The 18,802-nt window shown below is 45.4% G+C and overlaps 1 protein-coding gene across 2 annotated transcripts; it reads right to left on the minus strand.

Moving 5' to 3' along the window:
• Positions 1–1,638: 1,638 nt before the first annotated feature.
• Positions 1,639–14,814, minus strand: POLR3GL (RNA polymerase III subunit GL). Of its 2 annotated transcripts, XM_060269424.1 has the most exons (9): positions 14,696–14,814; positions 13,023–13,214; positions 12,342–12,471; positions 10,198–10,266; positions 9,343–9,399; positions 6,033–6,106; positions 5,044–5,157; positions 3,797–3,916; positions 1,639–2,561 (listed from the first exon to the last, which is right to left on the minus strand). In XM_060269424.1, the coding sequence occupies exons 2-8, from the start codon at positions 13,146–13,148 to the stop codon at positions 3,830–3,832; spliced, it is 657 nt and encodes a 218-aa protein (XP_060125407.1). In that variant the 5' UTR covers positions 13,149–13,214; positions 14,696–14,814; the 3' UTR covers positions 1,639–2,561; positions 3,797–3,829. The 2 variants fall into 2 exon arrangements, with proteins under 2 accessions (XP_060125407.1, XP_034955169.1); XM_035099278.2 differs by having other exon boundaries at positions 1,639–3,916.
• Positions 14,815–18,802: the final 3,988 nt, after the last annotated feature.

The raw sequence follows: 18,802 nt of genomic DNA on the forward strand, positions 1-18,802 counted from the left end.
CAAATCGTACGGAAAGTGCCTGGAGGTTCTGGTCGAAATCTCAAATTTTGTGTAATTTTCTCCATTATACCGGTAGCTATATTCCAGAGGTACCAAGCATTCAGTGTAAGATGTTGGGCTGTTTTCCACTGAGCCACAATTACTATTTGAGCCACCACGGTCAGATATACAACCAGTTCTTTTGACAATGCATCTACACTAGTGCCATCAAAAAATATTCGGCAACCTTAATTTTGGACAGCAGACAATTAGTTCCTTTAGTCCTATTTATCCTTTCTATCAAAGTCAAACCGTCAGAATCTTGCACCAACGTACATTCCCACCATAAATGATAATTAATACCATAGGCTGGCAGAGCAGGAGACACTTGTTCTCAGGGTTATGGGTTCGAGCCCCACATTGCGCAAAAGAATCCTGCATTGCAGAGGGTTGGACTAGATGACTCTCATGGTCCCTTCCAACTCTACAATTCTAAAATTACATGTACCAAGTTTATTGCGACACAAATACCTTGATCCGGCTCATACCCCTTCTGCTTTGTGATGTCCCCAAATAGGCATCTGGCCACAACAGGAAAGCTTGACACCCAGAGACCCCAGCAGCAATATGTCCTTTCCAGTTTCCATGAAATACCAAACAGCAGCATTGGGGAGAAGAAATCATGGGAGGCAGGGGGAGGCAAAACCAACACAGTGTGGTACAATGGCTAGAGCGTGAGCCTAGGAATGAAAGAAACCCAGGTCTAAATCCCCATTCATTGAGTGACCTTGGATGAGTCTCTCTCTCTCTTAGCCTGGCCCACCTCACAGGGTTGTTCTGAGGAACAAATGCAGATTTTTTTTTGATTTTTTTTTATTTTCCTATGGTGCTAATTATGAAGGGAGGCAACAGCAGCGTGGGGTGCGGAAGCCTCGACTGCCTAACATTTTCATTCAACCATCTTTCTGACTCTGGAGATTTCAGCAAGTGTTGCCCTCCATAAGGGCTAGGAACTTGGATTTCTATCAAACATGGAAGATTGTCACAATAATTTCCTGCCCCAATGCCACACTCTGAGCCCCTTCAGAACTGTGGCATGCACACAAATCTGCCTGTTGGGGGAAGGGTTGTATATCAGCAGTTGAGCTTTGCATCTCCAGGTAGGGATGTTGAAACCCTGGAGGGATGCTGCCAGTCAGTGTAGGAAACACACTGAGCAATGGTTTGACTTCAGTGTAAGTTTGGCCCTTCCACTCAGACCGACGGTGGCGCGGTATTGCTTCACTATTGACACACAAAGTGGGAAACAGGAAGAAGCAGCCCCCTAAGTACGTGCCACCTCCCCTAGAGCACAGGAACATGAAATCCTTGAAGTGCGTCAGCAGAGGGGGCAGCCAAGTAGGGCTGGCGTTGTCCGGAGGCCTTTGTCAGAAGCAGAGCCCAGATGCCAAGGAGGGCAGCTTGTTGACTGTACAGAGTTACAAACGCTGTCCTTTTCACACTAGACCTTCCCCATCACTCTGTCCCCTCGTCCATCATGTGTCTGGCTCATTCCCAGCTGTCGGAATAAAGTCCAGGGCAAACGATGAGCCCTACTGGATCAAAGTTGACAGTCAATCCTGGATCAGCCCCCAACTTCTCCAAACGCTTCTCGTCACTTTAAAGCTCGTGAATTTCACTTTAAAACACACTAAAGACAACATGGGAAATCTTTTACACCAAGCAATCCAAATTTTGCATCGAGTGGTGGGGCTGGGGTTGGGGCCGAATTTGGCAACCAAGGGACCGCACAATTTCTCACATTTTTTTGCATCCCGTACTCTGCAATTCTACTTTTCTCTGCAGAAAAAAAATAAAGCAAGAATTCAGCAGTGTTGTGTAGTGGTTAGAGTGCTGGACTAGGACTTGGGAGACCGGGGTTCAAATCCTGACTCTGCCATGAAGTTTGCTGGTTGACCTTGGGTCAGTCACTGTCTCCTCTGCCTAACCTACCTCACAGGGTTGTTGTGGGGGTTAAATGAGCTCATTGAAGGGAAAAGGTAAGATATAAATGCAATAAATAGTATTTTTGTTGTCATTGTTGGAAAGTATCGGGGATACAGAATACACTGCTGTGCGAATGCAGCCTAAACATGGGCAAACCTTTCCGCTTTGTTGTGAGTGGGAAGCGTCAGGAAACTGAAGAGAAAATGTGGAAACTTTTATTGCAATAAAATAATTTATATGCTGACACATATATATATACACACACACACACACTGTAAAAAGGAGCGACGTTTTAAAAACTTGCCAACAGGCAAAAATAAAGGGAAGGGCTCCGTCTTGCAGGAATCCGTCCCCTGACATTTAGAGGAAAAAAGTCCCTTTGAGTTCCTAACTTCAAAGTCTTCTCTTTATCCACTCATCTGCTTCACTGAAACTTTTAGGAGTTGCTTGAGAATACTGCTGCAAATCAGGTAGCTGGTTCAAAGAAAGGACCTTCTGATCCAGCTGAAGGATTCCTAAAGGGAACAGGACTGAGTGGCATGTTTTGCTTGTCAGCGTGTCAGGATCCCATTGGTCACACTGTTCCCAGGAGAATTCTTAGGAGGAAGCAGAAGACAAGAGCATCTTTGAGGCCAAGTGTCTGGGCAACCTGTCCCAGAAATGTGGGTGGCCTGCTTGCAGTGGTGGCAAGGTTGTTTCAATTTGGGGGCTTTGTTTTTTTTGTAAAAGGAAGAAGGGGGGGAACCTTTGTCCACGTTGCATTTTAAACACAGGATGGCACCCTTAAAACTGTAAGAGCTTTAAAAAGTCCTCCTTCTTTAGCAGCTGATAAATGGATCCAGGAAGGTGGGGGTGAGTATTTAAGCCCAGTTGTGCTTGCAGAAATCCTTAAAAGGGTTAAATATCACAGTGGGGTGGGGGTGGGAGGATAGCCCCACCATCTTCCAACAGCTATGCCTGAGATGGGAAAGTTGTGGGTGCAGCTGGCAGCTCTCAGCCAAACCAAATCACAGCACTGAAACCTTGTTAACAAATTGCAACAGAAATCCACAGCTGATTAAAACACAAGTTAAAATCAGGTTTTGTAGATCTCCAAATGGGAATTTCTATGCATTGGCATTCCACCAAACAGGGACTGTGTCCCTTTCACCAGTTACAGGCTCCAGGGGATTGTGGGAGATTCTTGGCAACTATTCGAAGAGGCTGGCTATCTCCCTTTGCCGCCCATCCATCCCCTTCATCTTCAGCAGGGCTTCACGAAGTCAAAAGTTAGAAAGTGGAATTTAAAATCATCTCGTTAAAATACTTCCCAAAGGAAAAAAAAATCTGTATCTTCCGCACAAGAGGGAAAACAAACGGAAGGCATCGTTACAAAAGAGAAGTTCAAACGAGAGGAATGCTTTTGCTGTGAATTAACACCGCAGATAAAAGTCCCTTTCAGGGTCTTCTGGAAGGATTCCATTTCCTTCCTAGGCTCAGGAAAGAAAGCCAGGTGTGTCAGGAGTTCACACACTCTCCTACTAAACCCAAGGGAACCCACATTTTCCAGAAGAAAATGGAGGAAGGATCCAAGGATCCTGTGCTGGTTATGTCAACAGGTACCCACACAGACACACACAAGGAGCACCCAGGGAAGAATGGATCAGCGGTGCCACCTAGAGGCCGAATGAGCAGAAGTCCCGGCAGGTTCCGCTTGTGAAGCCCCCCCCCCACAGAAAGCAAGCAGGAGCCCATCCTAAGCGAGGCAGCTTGTCTATCCAAGGACCCCAAAGGGGCGGCAGAAAAGACTACTCGGTGGGGGAGAGATGTTTGGGGCGCTTGTGAGACGCACCTCCCTGTTTGCAAACCGGGTGGGCTGCCCCGTTCAGTATATGGCTTCGTCTATGTTGTCATCGCTGTCGCCCCCGAAATCTTCACCGTTGTCAAAGTAGGACATGATGTAATCCGTCTCCTGTTGAAGAAGAGTAAATGGGGGCAGCGGAGATGAGAGTTTAGAACAAGCCTTTGCCAAACCAACAGGTTCAAATAACAAGAAGGGGGATTCCCACTCTCAACATTAGGAAAACCTTTCGGAGGGTAAGAGCTGTTTGTCCGTGGAATGGACCATTTTGGAAGGTGGTGGACTCTCCTTCACTGGAGATTTTTAAACAGAGGTTGGATGGCCACCTGCCAGGAATTTTTAGCTGTGATTCCTGCATTGCAGTGGGTTGGACTAGATGTCCCTTGGGGTACCCTTCCAACTCTACAGTTCTATTATTCTATGAACCTGGTGCCCCTCCAGATGTTTTGGATATCCTGACTTCCCGAGGTTTCATTAGATGTGGCCCACACACTTTCTAGCTTATCCTTAAGGACTAGAAGCACACTTAAAAGTAAAGGTAAAGGGACCCCTGACCATTAGGTCCAATCATGGACGACTCTGGGGTTGTGGCGTTCATCTCCCTTTACTGGCCGAGGGAGCTGGCGTACAGCTTCCGGGTCATGTAGCCAGCATGACTAAGCCACTTCTGACGAACCAGAGCAGCACATAGAAATGCCGTTACCTTCCCGCCAGAGCGGTACCTATTTATCTACTTGCACTTTGACATGCTTTCGAACTGCTAGGAGCAGGGACCGAACAACGGGAGCTTATCCCGTTGCGGGGATTCGAACTGCCAACCTTCTGATCGGTAAGCCCTAGACCACAGCAAGCCCTAGACCACAGCGCCACCCGCATCCCAGAAGCACACTTACTTTTTTTTAAAAAAAAAAGGAAACAAAATGTGAATATCTCATGCCTTGAATTCGCTGGTCAACGCTGATTTCTCAGCTTTAAAAATTGCAGATATCCACAACCCTCCGGCCAAATGGATCCCAGTTAGATGCCGCTCCGAATTTTAGAGAGCAGAGAAACCGTTTTGGGATGGCACCACACACACTTTTTTAGCTAAGGAAAGAGGTGTAGTGGTGGTGTTAACAAGCGGGGGTTGCGCAGGGAAGCCTGAACCTGTCAACTCAGAGAAACTGCAGGTTGCAACCTCTGCCAAAGACGGGTCTATTTTTTCTGATTTTTGCTCCACTGATTTTTGTCCTCCATACCTCCTCAAATTCTTCCTCGTCGTATTCCTCCTCCTCCTCTTCCTTCCCTTCTTCTCCCTCTTCTTTCTCCTCTTCCTCTTCAGACGTCACCTCCTCCTCTTTCTTTTCCAAAGTCTAGGAAACAATTGAAAAGTATTAAGACACAAGCTTAAAGGTAAAGGTAAAGGGACCCCTGACCATTAGGTCCAGTCGTGACCGACTCTGGGGTTGCGCGCTCATCTCGCATTATTGGCCGAGGGAGCTGGCGTACAGCTTCCAGGTCATGTGGCCAGCATGACAAAGCAGCTTCTGGCAAACCAGAGCAGCACATGGAAACGCCGTTTACCTTCCCGCTGTAGCGGTTCCTATTTATCTACTTGCATTTTGACGTGCTTTCGAACTGCTAGGTTGGCAGGAAGACACAAGCTTATTATATCACAATTTCAAGGGCGGACTCCTAGCGCTGACAACAGGATCTGGGACCCTAAGGAACCATCACACCAACCTCCCCACTCTACAATTCTGATTTACCCCCTGTTCTAAAACAGTTGCACTGGTTGCCAGTTCATTTCTGGGCCTAATCCAAGGTCCTCACATTAGTCTTTAAAGCCCTGAACAATGCAGGCCCCAGATATCAGAAAGACTGCCTTCTTCCCTACAGACCTGCCCTCTTGGTCGCTCCTCTGCTCTCAGAGGCTCGGGGGGGGGGGTCATGATCCAAGAGGCCTTCTCTGTGGTGGCCCCTAAACTGCGGAACTCCCTCCCTGCAGAGGTCCGCCTGGCACCTTCACTGTACAGCTTTCGGAGGGTGCGGAAGACAGACATCTTCACCCTGGCCTTAATGCTTCTGAAAGCCAGTTACTTTAAACTACAGGAGGGCAAAAAGTGCTCTTGTTTTTTGAGTCCTGCCTGCGGGCTTCCCAGAGGCATTTGTTTGGCTCCTGTCAGAACAGGATACTGGACCAGATGGGCCATTGGCCTCATCCAGCAGGCTCATTTTATTTTCTTACCTCCAGCTTCTTGATGGCTTCTTCTTTGTCTACTGGCAACTGAGTTTTGCGCCTAGGTGTAAGGACGGTGGCTCCTGTACCAAAAAGAGACCATCAAGTCAACACCACAGAGAGGGGTAAAGGTAAAGGTAAAGGGGACCCCTGACCATCAGGTCCAGTCGTGTCTGATTCTGGGGTTGTGGCGCTCATCTCGCTCTATAGGCCGAGGAAGCCGGCGTTTGTCCGCAGACAGCTTCCGGGTCATGTGGCCAGCATGACAAAGCTGCTTCTGGCGAACCAGAGCAACGCACGGAAACGCCGTTTACCTTCCCGCCGGAGCGGTCCCTATTTATCTACTTGCACTTTGATGTGCTTTCGAACTGCTAGGTGGGCAGGAGCTGGGACCAAGCAACGGGAGCTCACCCCGTTGCAGGGATTCGAACCGCCGACCTTCTGATCAGCAAGCCCTAGGCTCTGTGGTTTAACCCACAGCGCCACCTGGGTCCTTAAGTCAACACCACAGAGAGGGGACAGCAGGATAAATGCTGGAAGCTGCTTCTATACCAAAGCTAGAACATTACCAGTCCACCTGGGACATTCCCAGGGGATTGAACCCATGACCTTCTGCACGCAAAAGATGCTCTACAGCCCTTGCATACATTTACACCAGCACACCGACAACTCCTTCAACATCTCCATAAACACATACAGAAAAAGCCAGAAAATTATATATTAAAAATCACCTCAGTTTATATTTTTAATAATAAGGCTCCCACAATCAACCATGGGAAACATCTCGACATTTTCGCTGTTCCCCTCCCGAAGCTACAATTCCCAGCGTGGTTTAACAATCAACCCCTCTTCTCAGGGAAGTCTGGGAATCGTAGCTCTGGGGGGGGGAATTTGTGGCCTCCTCAGCACCCTTAAAGAAACTACAGCTCCCAGAATTCTCAGGGGGAAGCCACAACTATCTAAATTGGTATCATAGTGCTTAAAATAGATGGTGCGAATGTGGCCTCTCAGCTCACAAGGGGCAAGAATGAGGGTTCTGGGTCCATCTGCTTAACCGAAAGCCATGTCATGTCCCAGAATCCTCTGCTGCAACACACAGGGGTTCTTTGGCTAAGCCCAGGTGCTTCTTTGGAAAGTGGCAATTTATAAAATCCTAGTAAGGTTAGGCCCATCGTAACCAAGAGACCACCATCTTCTCCCTCACCCTCCATTTTGAAGACCCACCAATCAAGGACATCCTCTTAACGTGGTCATTTCTGGACCAGGTTTGGGCATCAAGGGCAGACAGTTCTCTCAGGCCCTACTTGCCAGTTACAAGACTCTTGGGTTAACAGAGGCCACAGCTCTCTTTGGAAGGGTGACAAACTCTGCCTGTCTGAACTCATCTCGCTGGCTGAGGATTAAACCGGGAAAGGGTGTGGGAATTCTGAGCGGAAATCGGTCACTAAATTCCCCATAAAACGGAACAGTAAGCTGCGTAAATGGGGACTTGGGCAATTCAGGAAAGGCTAAATGGGATTTTACAGGAAATAAACCCTGTAAACTGTCAGAGGCAGCATGGTACAGTGGGCAGAGTTTTAGGCTGTGCACACATTACCAGCTTAAAACACAGTGGGGCTGTTTCCACTCCCTCTGTTTCAAATCACATTTGCACACTGTACGCAGTTGAGTGTGCGTTTCCAAGTTGCTGTCTGTCCACACAGCAGCGGGTGGGGAGGGGGCATGGCTGTCTTCATAGAGGCTGCGTGGTTAGAGTGACTTGAGGACAGCCACTCACTCTCAACCTAACCTACCTCACAGGGTTGTTGTGAGGATAAAATGGAGGGGGGGAGTGAGAATTATGTACGCCACCTTGAGCTCCTTGGAGAAAAAAGTGGAATATATAAATGGGAAATGATATAGAATTAATGGAAAAGGATGTTTAAAAGAACGTTGTTTTTTTTAAAAAAAAAAGCCAGAAACTTTTCTTTTGGGAATCATGGGGACAGAACTACCTAAATTTTATAGAAATTTATTCATGTATGCGACTACAACAGCAAGAATGCTACTTGCCCAAAAGTGGAAAGAAGCAGAAGTCCCAGCAAAGGAAGAATGGATACAAAAACTTATGGAATATACAGAAATGGCTAAACTTACCGGAAGAATAAGAAATCAAGATAACAAACTTTTATCTTGATTTATTTATTTACACATAAATTGTAAACAGATAAGAACATTGGCAGGATTATTGTAATCTGCAATTTCATAAGAACATATATTTAAAGTAGATAATAAAAGGTAAAGGGACCCCTGACCATTAGGTCCAGTCGTGACCGACTCTGGGGTTGCGCGCTCATCTCGCATTATTGGCCGAGGGAGCCGGCGTATAGCTTCCAGGTCATGTGGCCAGCATGACAAAGCCGCTTCTGGCAAACCAGAGCAGCACATGGAAATGCCGTTTACCTTCCCGCTGTAGCGGTTCCTATTTATCTACTTGCATTTTTGACGTGCTTTCGAACTGCTAGGTTGGCAGGAGCTGGGACCAAGCAACGGGAGCTCACCCCGTCACAGGGATTCGAACCGCCGACCTTCTGATCAGCAAGCCCTAGGCTCAGTGGTTTAACCACAGCGCCACCTGGGTCCCAAAGTAGATAATAAAAACTTTAATACTTTAGAGTATTATATAATTTATTATATAATTTATATTATATAATTTATACAATTTAGATAATTTATTATATAATTTAGAGTATTTTAGAGTATTATAGAGAATAATAATACTTTAGAGTATTATCTACTCTAAAGTAGATAATAAAAATGAGCAAATTAAATGAATTTGGATATGCAGAAAATATTAAAAAATAAATTTAAGGAACCACAGAAAGAGGGGGGAGGGAGTCAAACTTTGAAATGTTAAATTGGTTGTAAAACTAATGAAATGTAGAAACTTGAAAAGTATAAATAATTTTTTTTTTTTTAAAAAAAAGGAATATATAAATGCAAGAAATAAATAAGGCTTATGCCATCAAATCGGGTCAAAGCTGGCTTGCTTGCGGGGAGATGAAAAGGCAGCTTTTCTCAACAGGATAGATGTGGATTGTGGCTGATAGTGTGTGAACATTGCTTCCTAAACCAGTGGTGGGGCCCTACCGGATGCAGGTACTTAAGAGCTGGGCGAGCAGAGTGCTGCCATTTGAGTCACAGAGATGAAGGGTCAAATCCCTGCTCTGTACCTGGCCTGCACCTGGGCAACTGTGGGGTGGGAAAGCGTAAAAGTCAGGGAAGGGGGGTTTCTGTCGCTGCTGTTCTGACTTGAGCTTGAACGCGGAGAAGTACTTACTCTGCTTTTTAATCTTCCGCACCCGGATCTTTAATTCTTGGGGTAGCTGTTTCCAATCTGCAAAGATAAACAACCAAGCAAAATTTAACTACTTGGGCACACGTGGAAGGCCTGGCTGGATTTTCTGATAAAATCCATCACTTCTGTACTTCTGAGCCATTCGAAATTCCTAATAACACCATTTATTCCCCCCTACAAAAAAAAAAAATCAAGTAGGAATTTTGCCTTGTGCTCTAAGCAGGAGACTCTTATCTGTGTCTACTCTACACAGGTCTCATTCATCCCTGTTGGCAAGGTGGGCTGGGGGAATAATGTGGGGTGGGGAGACAGGATCCTACCATGGCCTTTCAGTGCCCACTGTTAATATGGTGATAATAACACCAGCCTAACTCACAGGTTTGTTGTAAGGGCTTCAATGGGATAATGCATATGGAACGCAATGTGCCCTGCAAACCATCTCACAAATGTGAAGAATGATTATTACTCGTCTCTTTCAGGCACTGAATAATGTACACATCTATATTTCCAGACATATGCATAGACTGAGTCCTGTCAGAGTAGGCCCACTGAAAATATAATGACTAACTTAGGTTGATTAATTTCAACGGCTCCACCCTGCATACTTACGTCTTCTCTGTTTCGTGGTTCTATGTCGCTTTTACTATTTCATGGTATGTTTTCACCAATTTGTATTTTGAGGGTGTGGTTTTTTTTGTAATGCAAAACGATATATAAATATCTTCCAATATATTTAAGATATCATGGTAGGCAAGTGGTGAAAGGAGACCTTGAGGCTGGTGTGGGATGTACAAATATCCCAATGAATACAACTAAATAAAATATTCCCAGACTTACCAGGACTCCATTCAATGGCATTGTCAACAGGGGTGGACATCTGATACTTGTCAGAATAGCGTTCCACATCTGGAAAATACGGGATGCAGACAGGTTTCAAGAAACAAGCCATTCTACCACCCCACACACAGATGTAGGGACTTGACTAAACCCAGTGAGGCTAACTCGTGGTTCTCTTCATGGGCCGGCCCTCTTTACACCCCAAAGCTGCCTCCTACCTTCCCCCATATCCAACAGGTCCTACCTTATTCCTCCCCCTTACCTCTCTGCTCTTATGAGTCGACACAGTTTTTGTTCCTCAACCTCGGCCATCTAGATGTTTTTGGCCTACAACTCCCATGATCCCTAGCTAGCAGGACCAGTGGTCAGGGATGGTGGGAATTGTAGTCTCAAAACATCTGGAGGGCCGAAGTTGAGGAAGCCTGTTCTAATGGTCTCCAGCATCCACAGAACAACAAAAGAACATAAAAGAGCTCGCTGGATCAGGCCAGTGGCCCATCTAGTCCAGCCTCCTGTTCTCACCATGGTCAACCAAACACTCGTGGGAAGAACAGCAGCAATGCTCTCCCCCTCATGCAGTTTCCAGAAAACCCTGTTCCCAATCTAGCCACTGAGATTTCCCACCAGGTGCTACCCACATATTCTCAGGGCTATTTAGGGACCCCTGAGGCCCAGAAGTGTGCTTTCAAAAGAAGAAGAAAGTTCTTGATCCTCATTTTTTGTGTGCCCAGTATCCAATTCCTCAAGTGGTAACTGTGGAGCTCAAAGAGCCTTGATTCATTGCTTCTACGAGTGAAACCAGAGCCTGGAATTTAAAAAATATGTTTGTCGAAGAATGGATGAACAGTTCCTGAAAGCCAACCGAGGGAAGATGCCCATCACATCTTATGATCCTCTCCTCTGGGCTTTTTCTCCTCTGACCAAGAGGGTCGCCCAGGCTGGTGGATCACAGCAGAAGTTCTCAGCTGTGCTCTGCTGAACACAGGTCTGTGTTTTAATATCAGCTTGTCCAATGACCTCTTGGTCAACATAACCTGAAGCTGGCTTCAGGCCAGTGAAAACCAGCCACTCGATAGGGATCTAGGAATCCTGAAATTTAGAGAGATTTGGGGTTTGGAGTCTCTGGGTTTGCACACACTGATGGCCTCGGGTTAACAAGGTGTGTATGACACCACAGATGAAAAGTATTTTACAACCCACAGAAACTTGACTTGGGGGATTTTGCAATATCTCCGGGATGCACCTGCCTATAATAACATGCGCAGAGGAAGGTGATGAAAGGTCTGGAGACCAAGCCTTATGAGGAATGGTTAAGGGATCTGGTTATGCTCAGCCTGGAAAAGACCGAGAGGTGATACAGCTAAGAAACAGGGAGGTAGAGAGAAAGGAGGGGGTGAAAATGGGAGTGAATCTACTCCAGTTTGCATGCCATTGCCCAATCCTCACAGCAAGGTCTGGAAATGATTCTGCCCGATGATATAGGTCACATCAGCGTCGTACATTCAAAGCACGATGATACCACTTTAAGCAGCCATGGCCTTCCCCAAAGAATCATGGGAACTGTAGTTTGTTAAGGGTGCCAAGAGTTGGGATACCCAGAGTTCCCTGGGAAAGAGGCATTGATTGTGAAAACCACTCTGGGAACAGACCAACAACTTGGGTGGCCTTAAAACAGGATTAGGGAAATTCATGGAGGAGTAGGTTACCAATGGCCATGATGACTATGTTCTGCCTCCAGGACCAGAGGCTGAAATGCTTCTGAATGCCAGCTGCTGGAAACCACTGGAGGGGAGAGAGCTCTTGTGCTTGGGTTTCCCATTGGGGGGTCTGGTTGGCCACTGGGGTGCTGGACTAGATGGGCCATTGATTGGCCTGATCCAGCAGGCTCTATTCATGTTCTTATGACTTCCAACATTCATGGCTGACCCTTCCCCCTCCTTCAGAAAAACAAACCCCAAATTCCCACCGGTGAGCGTTCTGTGACTCCAAAACAGGTCAGCCAATCTATGGGGTTAAAAGATGGCAAACTATTTTTGCCCTTTGATATTTAAGAGGTGGGTCAACTGTTTTACTGACTGACTCCATCTTCCTAGCAGAGGAGGAATTCTGCATTCTTCTTGGTTTTTAGGTTTTTGTTTTTTTACCTTTCTTTGGTGCAGAAGGTTTGATGAAGTACGGCAGGTTCTTCATAGCACCCCTCAGTTCTTGTTTCAGGGCCAACATGTATTCAACCTCCTCTCCCGTTTGCAGTGGAACAGGTTTATATTCTAAGGGCTGTACGGGAAGAGGCAAAGAGACACAACAAGGTAACCTACCTCACAGGGCTGTTGCGGGGATGTAACGGGGAGGGGGAGAGAACCATGTACGCCACCTTAAGCTCCTTCTAAATGCAATAAATAAATACAGGTAAATTTATAGGATAAATTAATATGTCTGATTTTTCTAGCCACACATTGGAAGACAATCCTGCCCACCTCACCCTCTGGCAAGATCAAATTAAGAAAAAAATGTAAAATGGATTACAGTATAAATAGAAATAACACCACCCGGCCACCCTACGAACAGTATTTCAGGATTCAGGTCACATTTATTTAAAGCACAATATATTCTACTGGTAGGATTAAAAATATTCTATTTAACATAATATTTGATCTACTATAATATTCAATACTACAGTTTCCTTTAGAGCATTCATTGTTTTCTATAACCTATTTTTATTTATGCTTTAAATCAACATTGCTTTGATAATACACGTTTGATATGGAACGTAAATAAATATAATAAAGGGGAGGAAGAGAAATTAAGAAAAAGCAATCCAGACTCACAGGAAACAGTGGGGATGGCTGGAGGGTGGGTGGGGGCAGAGCCTCCCCCTTTCCGATGCCCACAGCTTCAACGTTGAAGGTCATGTGACCGCCGCGGCCCCTCCCTCTGCCGCCTCTTCCAGCCATGATTGGCCCTCTGGGCAGAAACAGGTACTGATGGTCTTAGGAGAGGTGTTGTCAGGAGGCAAAAATCTGTCACACAATAAGGTGAGAGATATAGATTACTTTTTATATCTTGCTTTTTTGCCAGACCGAGTCTCAGTTAAAACAACACAGATAAAATACCAGGGAGTAGGCCCCAGAGGAATTTTTTCGGAGGGGAAAAGCACAGGATATAATTTTTGAAAAATGAGCACTTGTTGCAGAAATGGTCCTAAATTTATCTCATTAATATGAGATATATGAGAATTTAATTTATGCTGGATTAGACAGAACTTTGGCCTGCACATCAGTTATGAAGCACAGTTTTGGTTACAGCATTGCCGTGTAACGTAGCACAACAGCATGTGGAGCCTTGCACCTTTAATGCTTGTGTAAGGGTGCAAGAGTCCTCACTTTCGCTCCTCTGGCCTCCCAACCTGAGGTGGTAAAGATGACTGTACCAACAAAGGTGGGAGATCTCTCTCTGCTGTGCCACCTTTCAACTTGTGTTGGATCTGTGTGGGAAACAAGCCAACCCTGCAAGTGGAAAGCTAGCAGATGGGGGCAAAAGGGTTCGCTTGGCTCCCTTGCTACTTTTCTCTTTTCAGGGAGCTTTTCCTACAGGTGAAACTCGGAAAAAATAGAATATCGTCAAAAAGTGCATTCATTTCACTAATGCAACTTAAAAGGTGAAACCAATATATGAGATAGATGCATGACATGCAAAGCAAGATATGTCAAGCCTTTATTTGTTGTAATTGTAATTATTTGTCGTTAGGAGGGTCAGTTATAAATGGAATGTAATTAATTAAATGTACAGTACTAGCTGTGTTTGTTTTTTGTATTATAGTAACTGTTTGTTTTATTACTGTGGAATTTCCAAAAGAAAGCATTTGTAAAAATTAAAAGAAAAGTTTAAAATAAAAAGTTGCATTACTGAAATAATATGATATTCTAATTTTCCGAGTTTCACCTGTATTTAAGCTGACTTCAGGTGCATCCCAAAATCGAACCAGTTCCACATTAGATGTTTACATTCTGGCCTGTGGCATTTGGATCGAGCCAGTCCACCATGGGTCACACGCACACAATGTCAACCACGCCACGCTGGGCGGCTGCCCTCCGGGATGGCAGGCTGTCCTTCAGAAGCAAGCCGTAGCTGCAATTGCAAAAGGAAAAACCAGCCGTAGCTCAGCGGCGGCGAAGCTGCTTTGCACGCAGAAGGTCCCAAGTTCGATTCCTCAGTGGTAGGGCTGGTAGTGCCTCCCGCCTGAGATCCCAGAGAGCTACAACTGCCAGTCAGTGTGGACAATATTGAGCTAAAAGGGCCGGTGATCTGACTTGGTGCGAAGCAGCACCCTAGGGGGGGCTCCCCTTTTCTCCCTTTAACATTACCCCATTAGCCACCTCTTCTCCACCAAAAGATGGGCGGGACTCCTTCCCAGGCCTCTCATTGCAGAATGGACTGGACCGGACCGGACCAGCTAGCTGCTAGTCCATCGATACAAGACCTCCCCCCTCCCCGCCTTTACCTTAGTTTCCCCTTTGCAAGGCCCACGTGGGGGCGGGGTGGGGGGAGGCAGCGGCTAGAGCTTTCTGCCGGGTCCTTCGAAGCCGGATACGCAACGTTCGAAAGGGGCGGAGCTCCTCGGCGCGCGGCCAATAGGGAGGAGGGTAGGGAGGAGGAAGAGGTGTGGCTTAAGAACTTGTGAATGGGGAGGGCGTCAAGCTGGTTTTTGTCAACTTGGATTGGAATCATACGGTAATATTTTGTAGAATTGTAAGGAGCCCAAATGGTCATTTAGTCTAACCCCCTGCAATGGGGGAGTGGGTGGAGGCTGCTCTCCCTGTATAGATGGAATCAAATCACGCAGCATGTGTTTTGGTTGGAAGTAAGTGAAGAAGCTACCTTCTGTAGCCCTACTCAGGAGTAAGAGACATTGAGTCAGTGGGGGCTTACTCCCAGGTAAGCGGATCTAGGATTGCAGGCTTACACAGAACAAGTCCTTCAAAAGGGTGCCGGCTGCAACCCGTGCCTATGTAACACAGGGGACTCCACTGAGCACAGGGGCGCTTACTTCAGAGTAAACGTGCAGGGGATCGGGCCGCACCAATTTTCTCTCTCCCCCCAGAAATGGTCACTCGAACTGCAGCCTTGCATCGTGCATTTACTGTACCTTGAAACCAGCGATTGGGATTTACTCCTGAGTAGACCTGTCAGCAGCGCAGTTAATTTATGGGCTGGTCCCTCTGTTTTATCAGCCGTTCTTTTCATTTTTGCACACACCAGGGATAAGAGTGGATGCAGGTTTTTTTCTGTTTAGGGAAAATGTTTATTGACATTTATCAAGCAATTTGTCTTGGCCGCCAAGACTTGGCGTTCCAAAGTACTTCTCTCCTACATCTTTAAACCCTTACATATTATTTTCCCCCTCTTTTACATTTTCATTCAGATATAAGGCATGATATATTAAATGAAGTGTGTGTGTATGAGCATACATATAAATGTCATTTAAATATATTAAAATTGAAATTCATTTATATATTTAACAGTGCAATTCTATACAGTTGTTGTTGTTGTTGTTGTTGTTATTATTATTATTACCACACACTTCATTACCCGCCCACCCCCCATCCTGATGTCCTAGGGCAGGTTAAAATAATTAAAAACAACAATAATTTTAATGTTCAGTTTTACACAATACAGTATTTAAAACAGTTTTAAACAACTTAAAATTACAAAATAAGGCATGTTCTAAAAATATCCATCTCAAGAGTCAAAAGCCAGGGTGGAGAGAAAAAACATGGTTCTGGAATTGATTTATTATTAGATACAGTAATATGTGAAATGTGAAAGATAAATAAGAAATGTATAATGAAATAAGAGGATGAATTGATAAAGGGAAACAACACAACAATGGGAAGAATTGAGATACTGAGATCACCCACGGGTGGGGGGGAGTGGCGGGGAGAGGGGGTAAAAGGGAATGCAGTTATGGGCTGTAATATTAAGTTCGGAAATATCAGGCATCCCCAAACTTCGGCCCTCCAGATGTTTGGGACTACAATTCCCATCATCCCTGACAACTGGTCCTGTTAGCTAGGGATCATGGGAGTTGTAGGCCAAAACATCTGGAGGGCCGCAGTTTGGGGATGCCTGGGATATATGTATGAAATTAATTTGGATATGTGTGATGCTTGTACGTGTTTAATGTATTTGTGTATCTTTCTTTGGTGTAAAAAAAAAAAGCTAGGGTGAAGAAATGTGTCTTCAGCATCTACCAAAAACTGCATAGTTAAGGTGCTCAATGCACCTACATGGGGCAAGTAGTTAGACAATTATGGGGCCCTGTCCCAGGTCACCACCACCCCAAACTTATGAAGGTGGAAGAACAACCAAGAGGACCCCCCTGCAGATCTCAGCACTTGAGAGGGTCTGTAGGGAAGGCGGTCATCTTTCAGGTATTTGAGGCCCGTGTCATTCAGGGCTTCTGAATAGTTCAGCCGGTTGGAGCATGATACTTTTAATCTCAGGGTTGTAAGTTCGAGTCCCACGTTGGGCAAAATATTCCTGTATTGCAGGGCGTTGGACTAGATGACCCTTGTCCCGTCCAACTCTACAATTCTATGATTCCATCTTCATGAGAACTCTGTAAGGTATGTTGGAAATGTAAGGAAAAGGAAGGTACCTTTTATCACATGTGGTGGGAATGTAAGAAAGTGAAAGGCTTTTGGGATATGATATATAATGAACTTAAGAAAATGTTGAAGTATACATTTGCTAAAAAAAATCCAGAAGCCTTTTTACTAGGAATTACAGGTACTGGAATTAAAAAGCAAGACACAAAACTTTTCCAATATGCAGTAATGGCAGCAAGAATATTAATCACATAAAAATGGAAACTAGAAGAATTACCGACCAAAGAAGAATGGACAGTGAAATTGATGGAGTATGCGGAACTGGGTAAGATGACAGGAAGAATCCGAGAACAGTGGGACCAGAAGTTAATCAAAGATTGGACTAAATTTACAGACTATTTGAAAGACAGTTGCACTCAAATGAAAACGTTGGTAGGATTGCAAGAAGCTTTGTATGTTATAAAAAAGGAAAGTCATTGTAATTTGGATTTGAGGGATAGGTTTTATAATAATTTAAATCAATGATTGATAAGTGAAGTATAGATATTAGAGATAAATGTTAGAAAATCGTAAGAAGGGTTTGATGGAAGGCAAGGCTTGAAAAAGCGAAAGGGATAAAATATGGAAAATAAGGAGATGAGATTGTATTGTTAAAAATTTTTTAAAAAATTATATGGCAAAAAAGAGAACTCTGTAAGGTAGGCTGACCACCCAGTCTGTTTCATTGTTGAGTGGGGGTTTGAACCTTTATGCCTGTACAATGTACATTGTACATGCCAAATCACCATCACCATCAAGTAAAGTTCCTCTGAGCATGCGCAAAGGTGCATTTCCCTCTCTACTGATCTTTTGGTTCCAGGTATAATGGTTTCAAGGTAGGTAAGGCCTTAAGCTGATCTGGGCCTGGTCAGTACCTGGGTGGGTGGGTGGGCCCACCCGGGACCCCATGAATGCCACATTGGGTTCTCGGATGCACAAAATGTGGGATGTATATGTAAGAAAATAAATGTCTACATTAATAGGCACACACACATCTGCTAAGGTGAAGGGAGACATGGAGCTATTTTAGGATTAGCCACAATCCCCGTGATCAAGCGCCTATTTCTGATCCCAGGCCCCTCCTGATTTCCTGAGTCCGTCCCCCACCCCACCTCAAAATCTCTCTCTGGAGCTGCTAAAGTGATTCATCGCCCCTCCTCCTTCCCCTGCTCAGAGAGCGGCCTTAAAATTGCACAGACATAAAAATAAACCGTTTTCTTGATCTGCGCATCATATTAATAGCAGAGCCACTAGCACGTGGGCTGATGCCATGGGGGGGGGGGAGAGCAGGAGCCAGAGACATATCGATATTAGATTCTCTCCTTCTTTTCTCCATCCGCTAAGGCATCTCAGCAGCCCATCACCCTGGGATGCCTGTGTGTTGCCCAGCCAGTGGTTGCCATAGCAACAGAGCGTGGGGTGGGGGGAGATGCAGGAGAAGATGGAGGGGGAGAAAGAAGCAGAAGTGGACATGGAGAGAAAAAAGGGGGGCAGGGAGTAGCAATCTACATTTTAAAAAATATGCATTTAATTATGAGTCAGTTTGTGCAATCTCTTTTCGGCATCTACTGTATTTCGAATACACAGGTGTATTTTCTGAACCAGAGGTGGGGGACGTGGTCCTCCAGATGTAGCTGGATTCTCCCATCATCCCTGACTGCTGGCCGTGCTGACCCTTCATTCTAGCATGTGTGTGGTGGTGGGGATGCACTTTGCACATGCTCTGATGCACTCTTGGTGTTTTTTCTTCCTGCACAGAGCTTCTACAGCTTAGTAGCCAGATAGACTGAGCTAGGAAGCAGGAAATCCCCAGGAAGACAGATAGGCATTAAGGGTTGTCTTCATTGTTAATCCTACTCAGAGCAGACCCACTGAAAATAACAGTGAGAACTAACTTGAAAAGGTTAAGTTAGGTCCAGTCGTGACCGATTCTGGGGTTGCGGCGCTCATCTCGTTTTATT

Source organism: Zootoca vivipara, chromosome 17 (genome assembly GCF_963506605.1).
Source record: "Zootoca vivipara chromosome 17, rZooViv1.1, whole genome shotgun sequence".
In the NCBI taxonomy this organism is placed as follows: Eukaryota; Metazoa; Chordata; class Lepidosauria; order Squamata; family Lacertidae; genus Zootoca; species Zootoca vivipara.

Bases quoted from the DNA above. Each gene is read 5' to 3' on its own strand.
- POLR3GL (XM_060269424.1), bottom strand. From the start codon at position 13,148: ATGGCTGGAAGAGGCGGCAGAGGGAGGGGCCGCGGCGGTCACATGACC. The intron at 10,267-12,341 runs GTAAAAAAACAA...CGTATTTTCCAG, and splicing joins ACCTTCTGCACCAAAGAAAG to ATGTGGAACGCTATTCTGAC. The intron at 9,400-10,197 runs GTAAGTCTGGGA...TTATCTTTGCAG, and splicing joins TGCCATTGAATGGAGTCCTG to ATTGGAAACAGCTACCCCAA.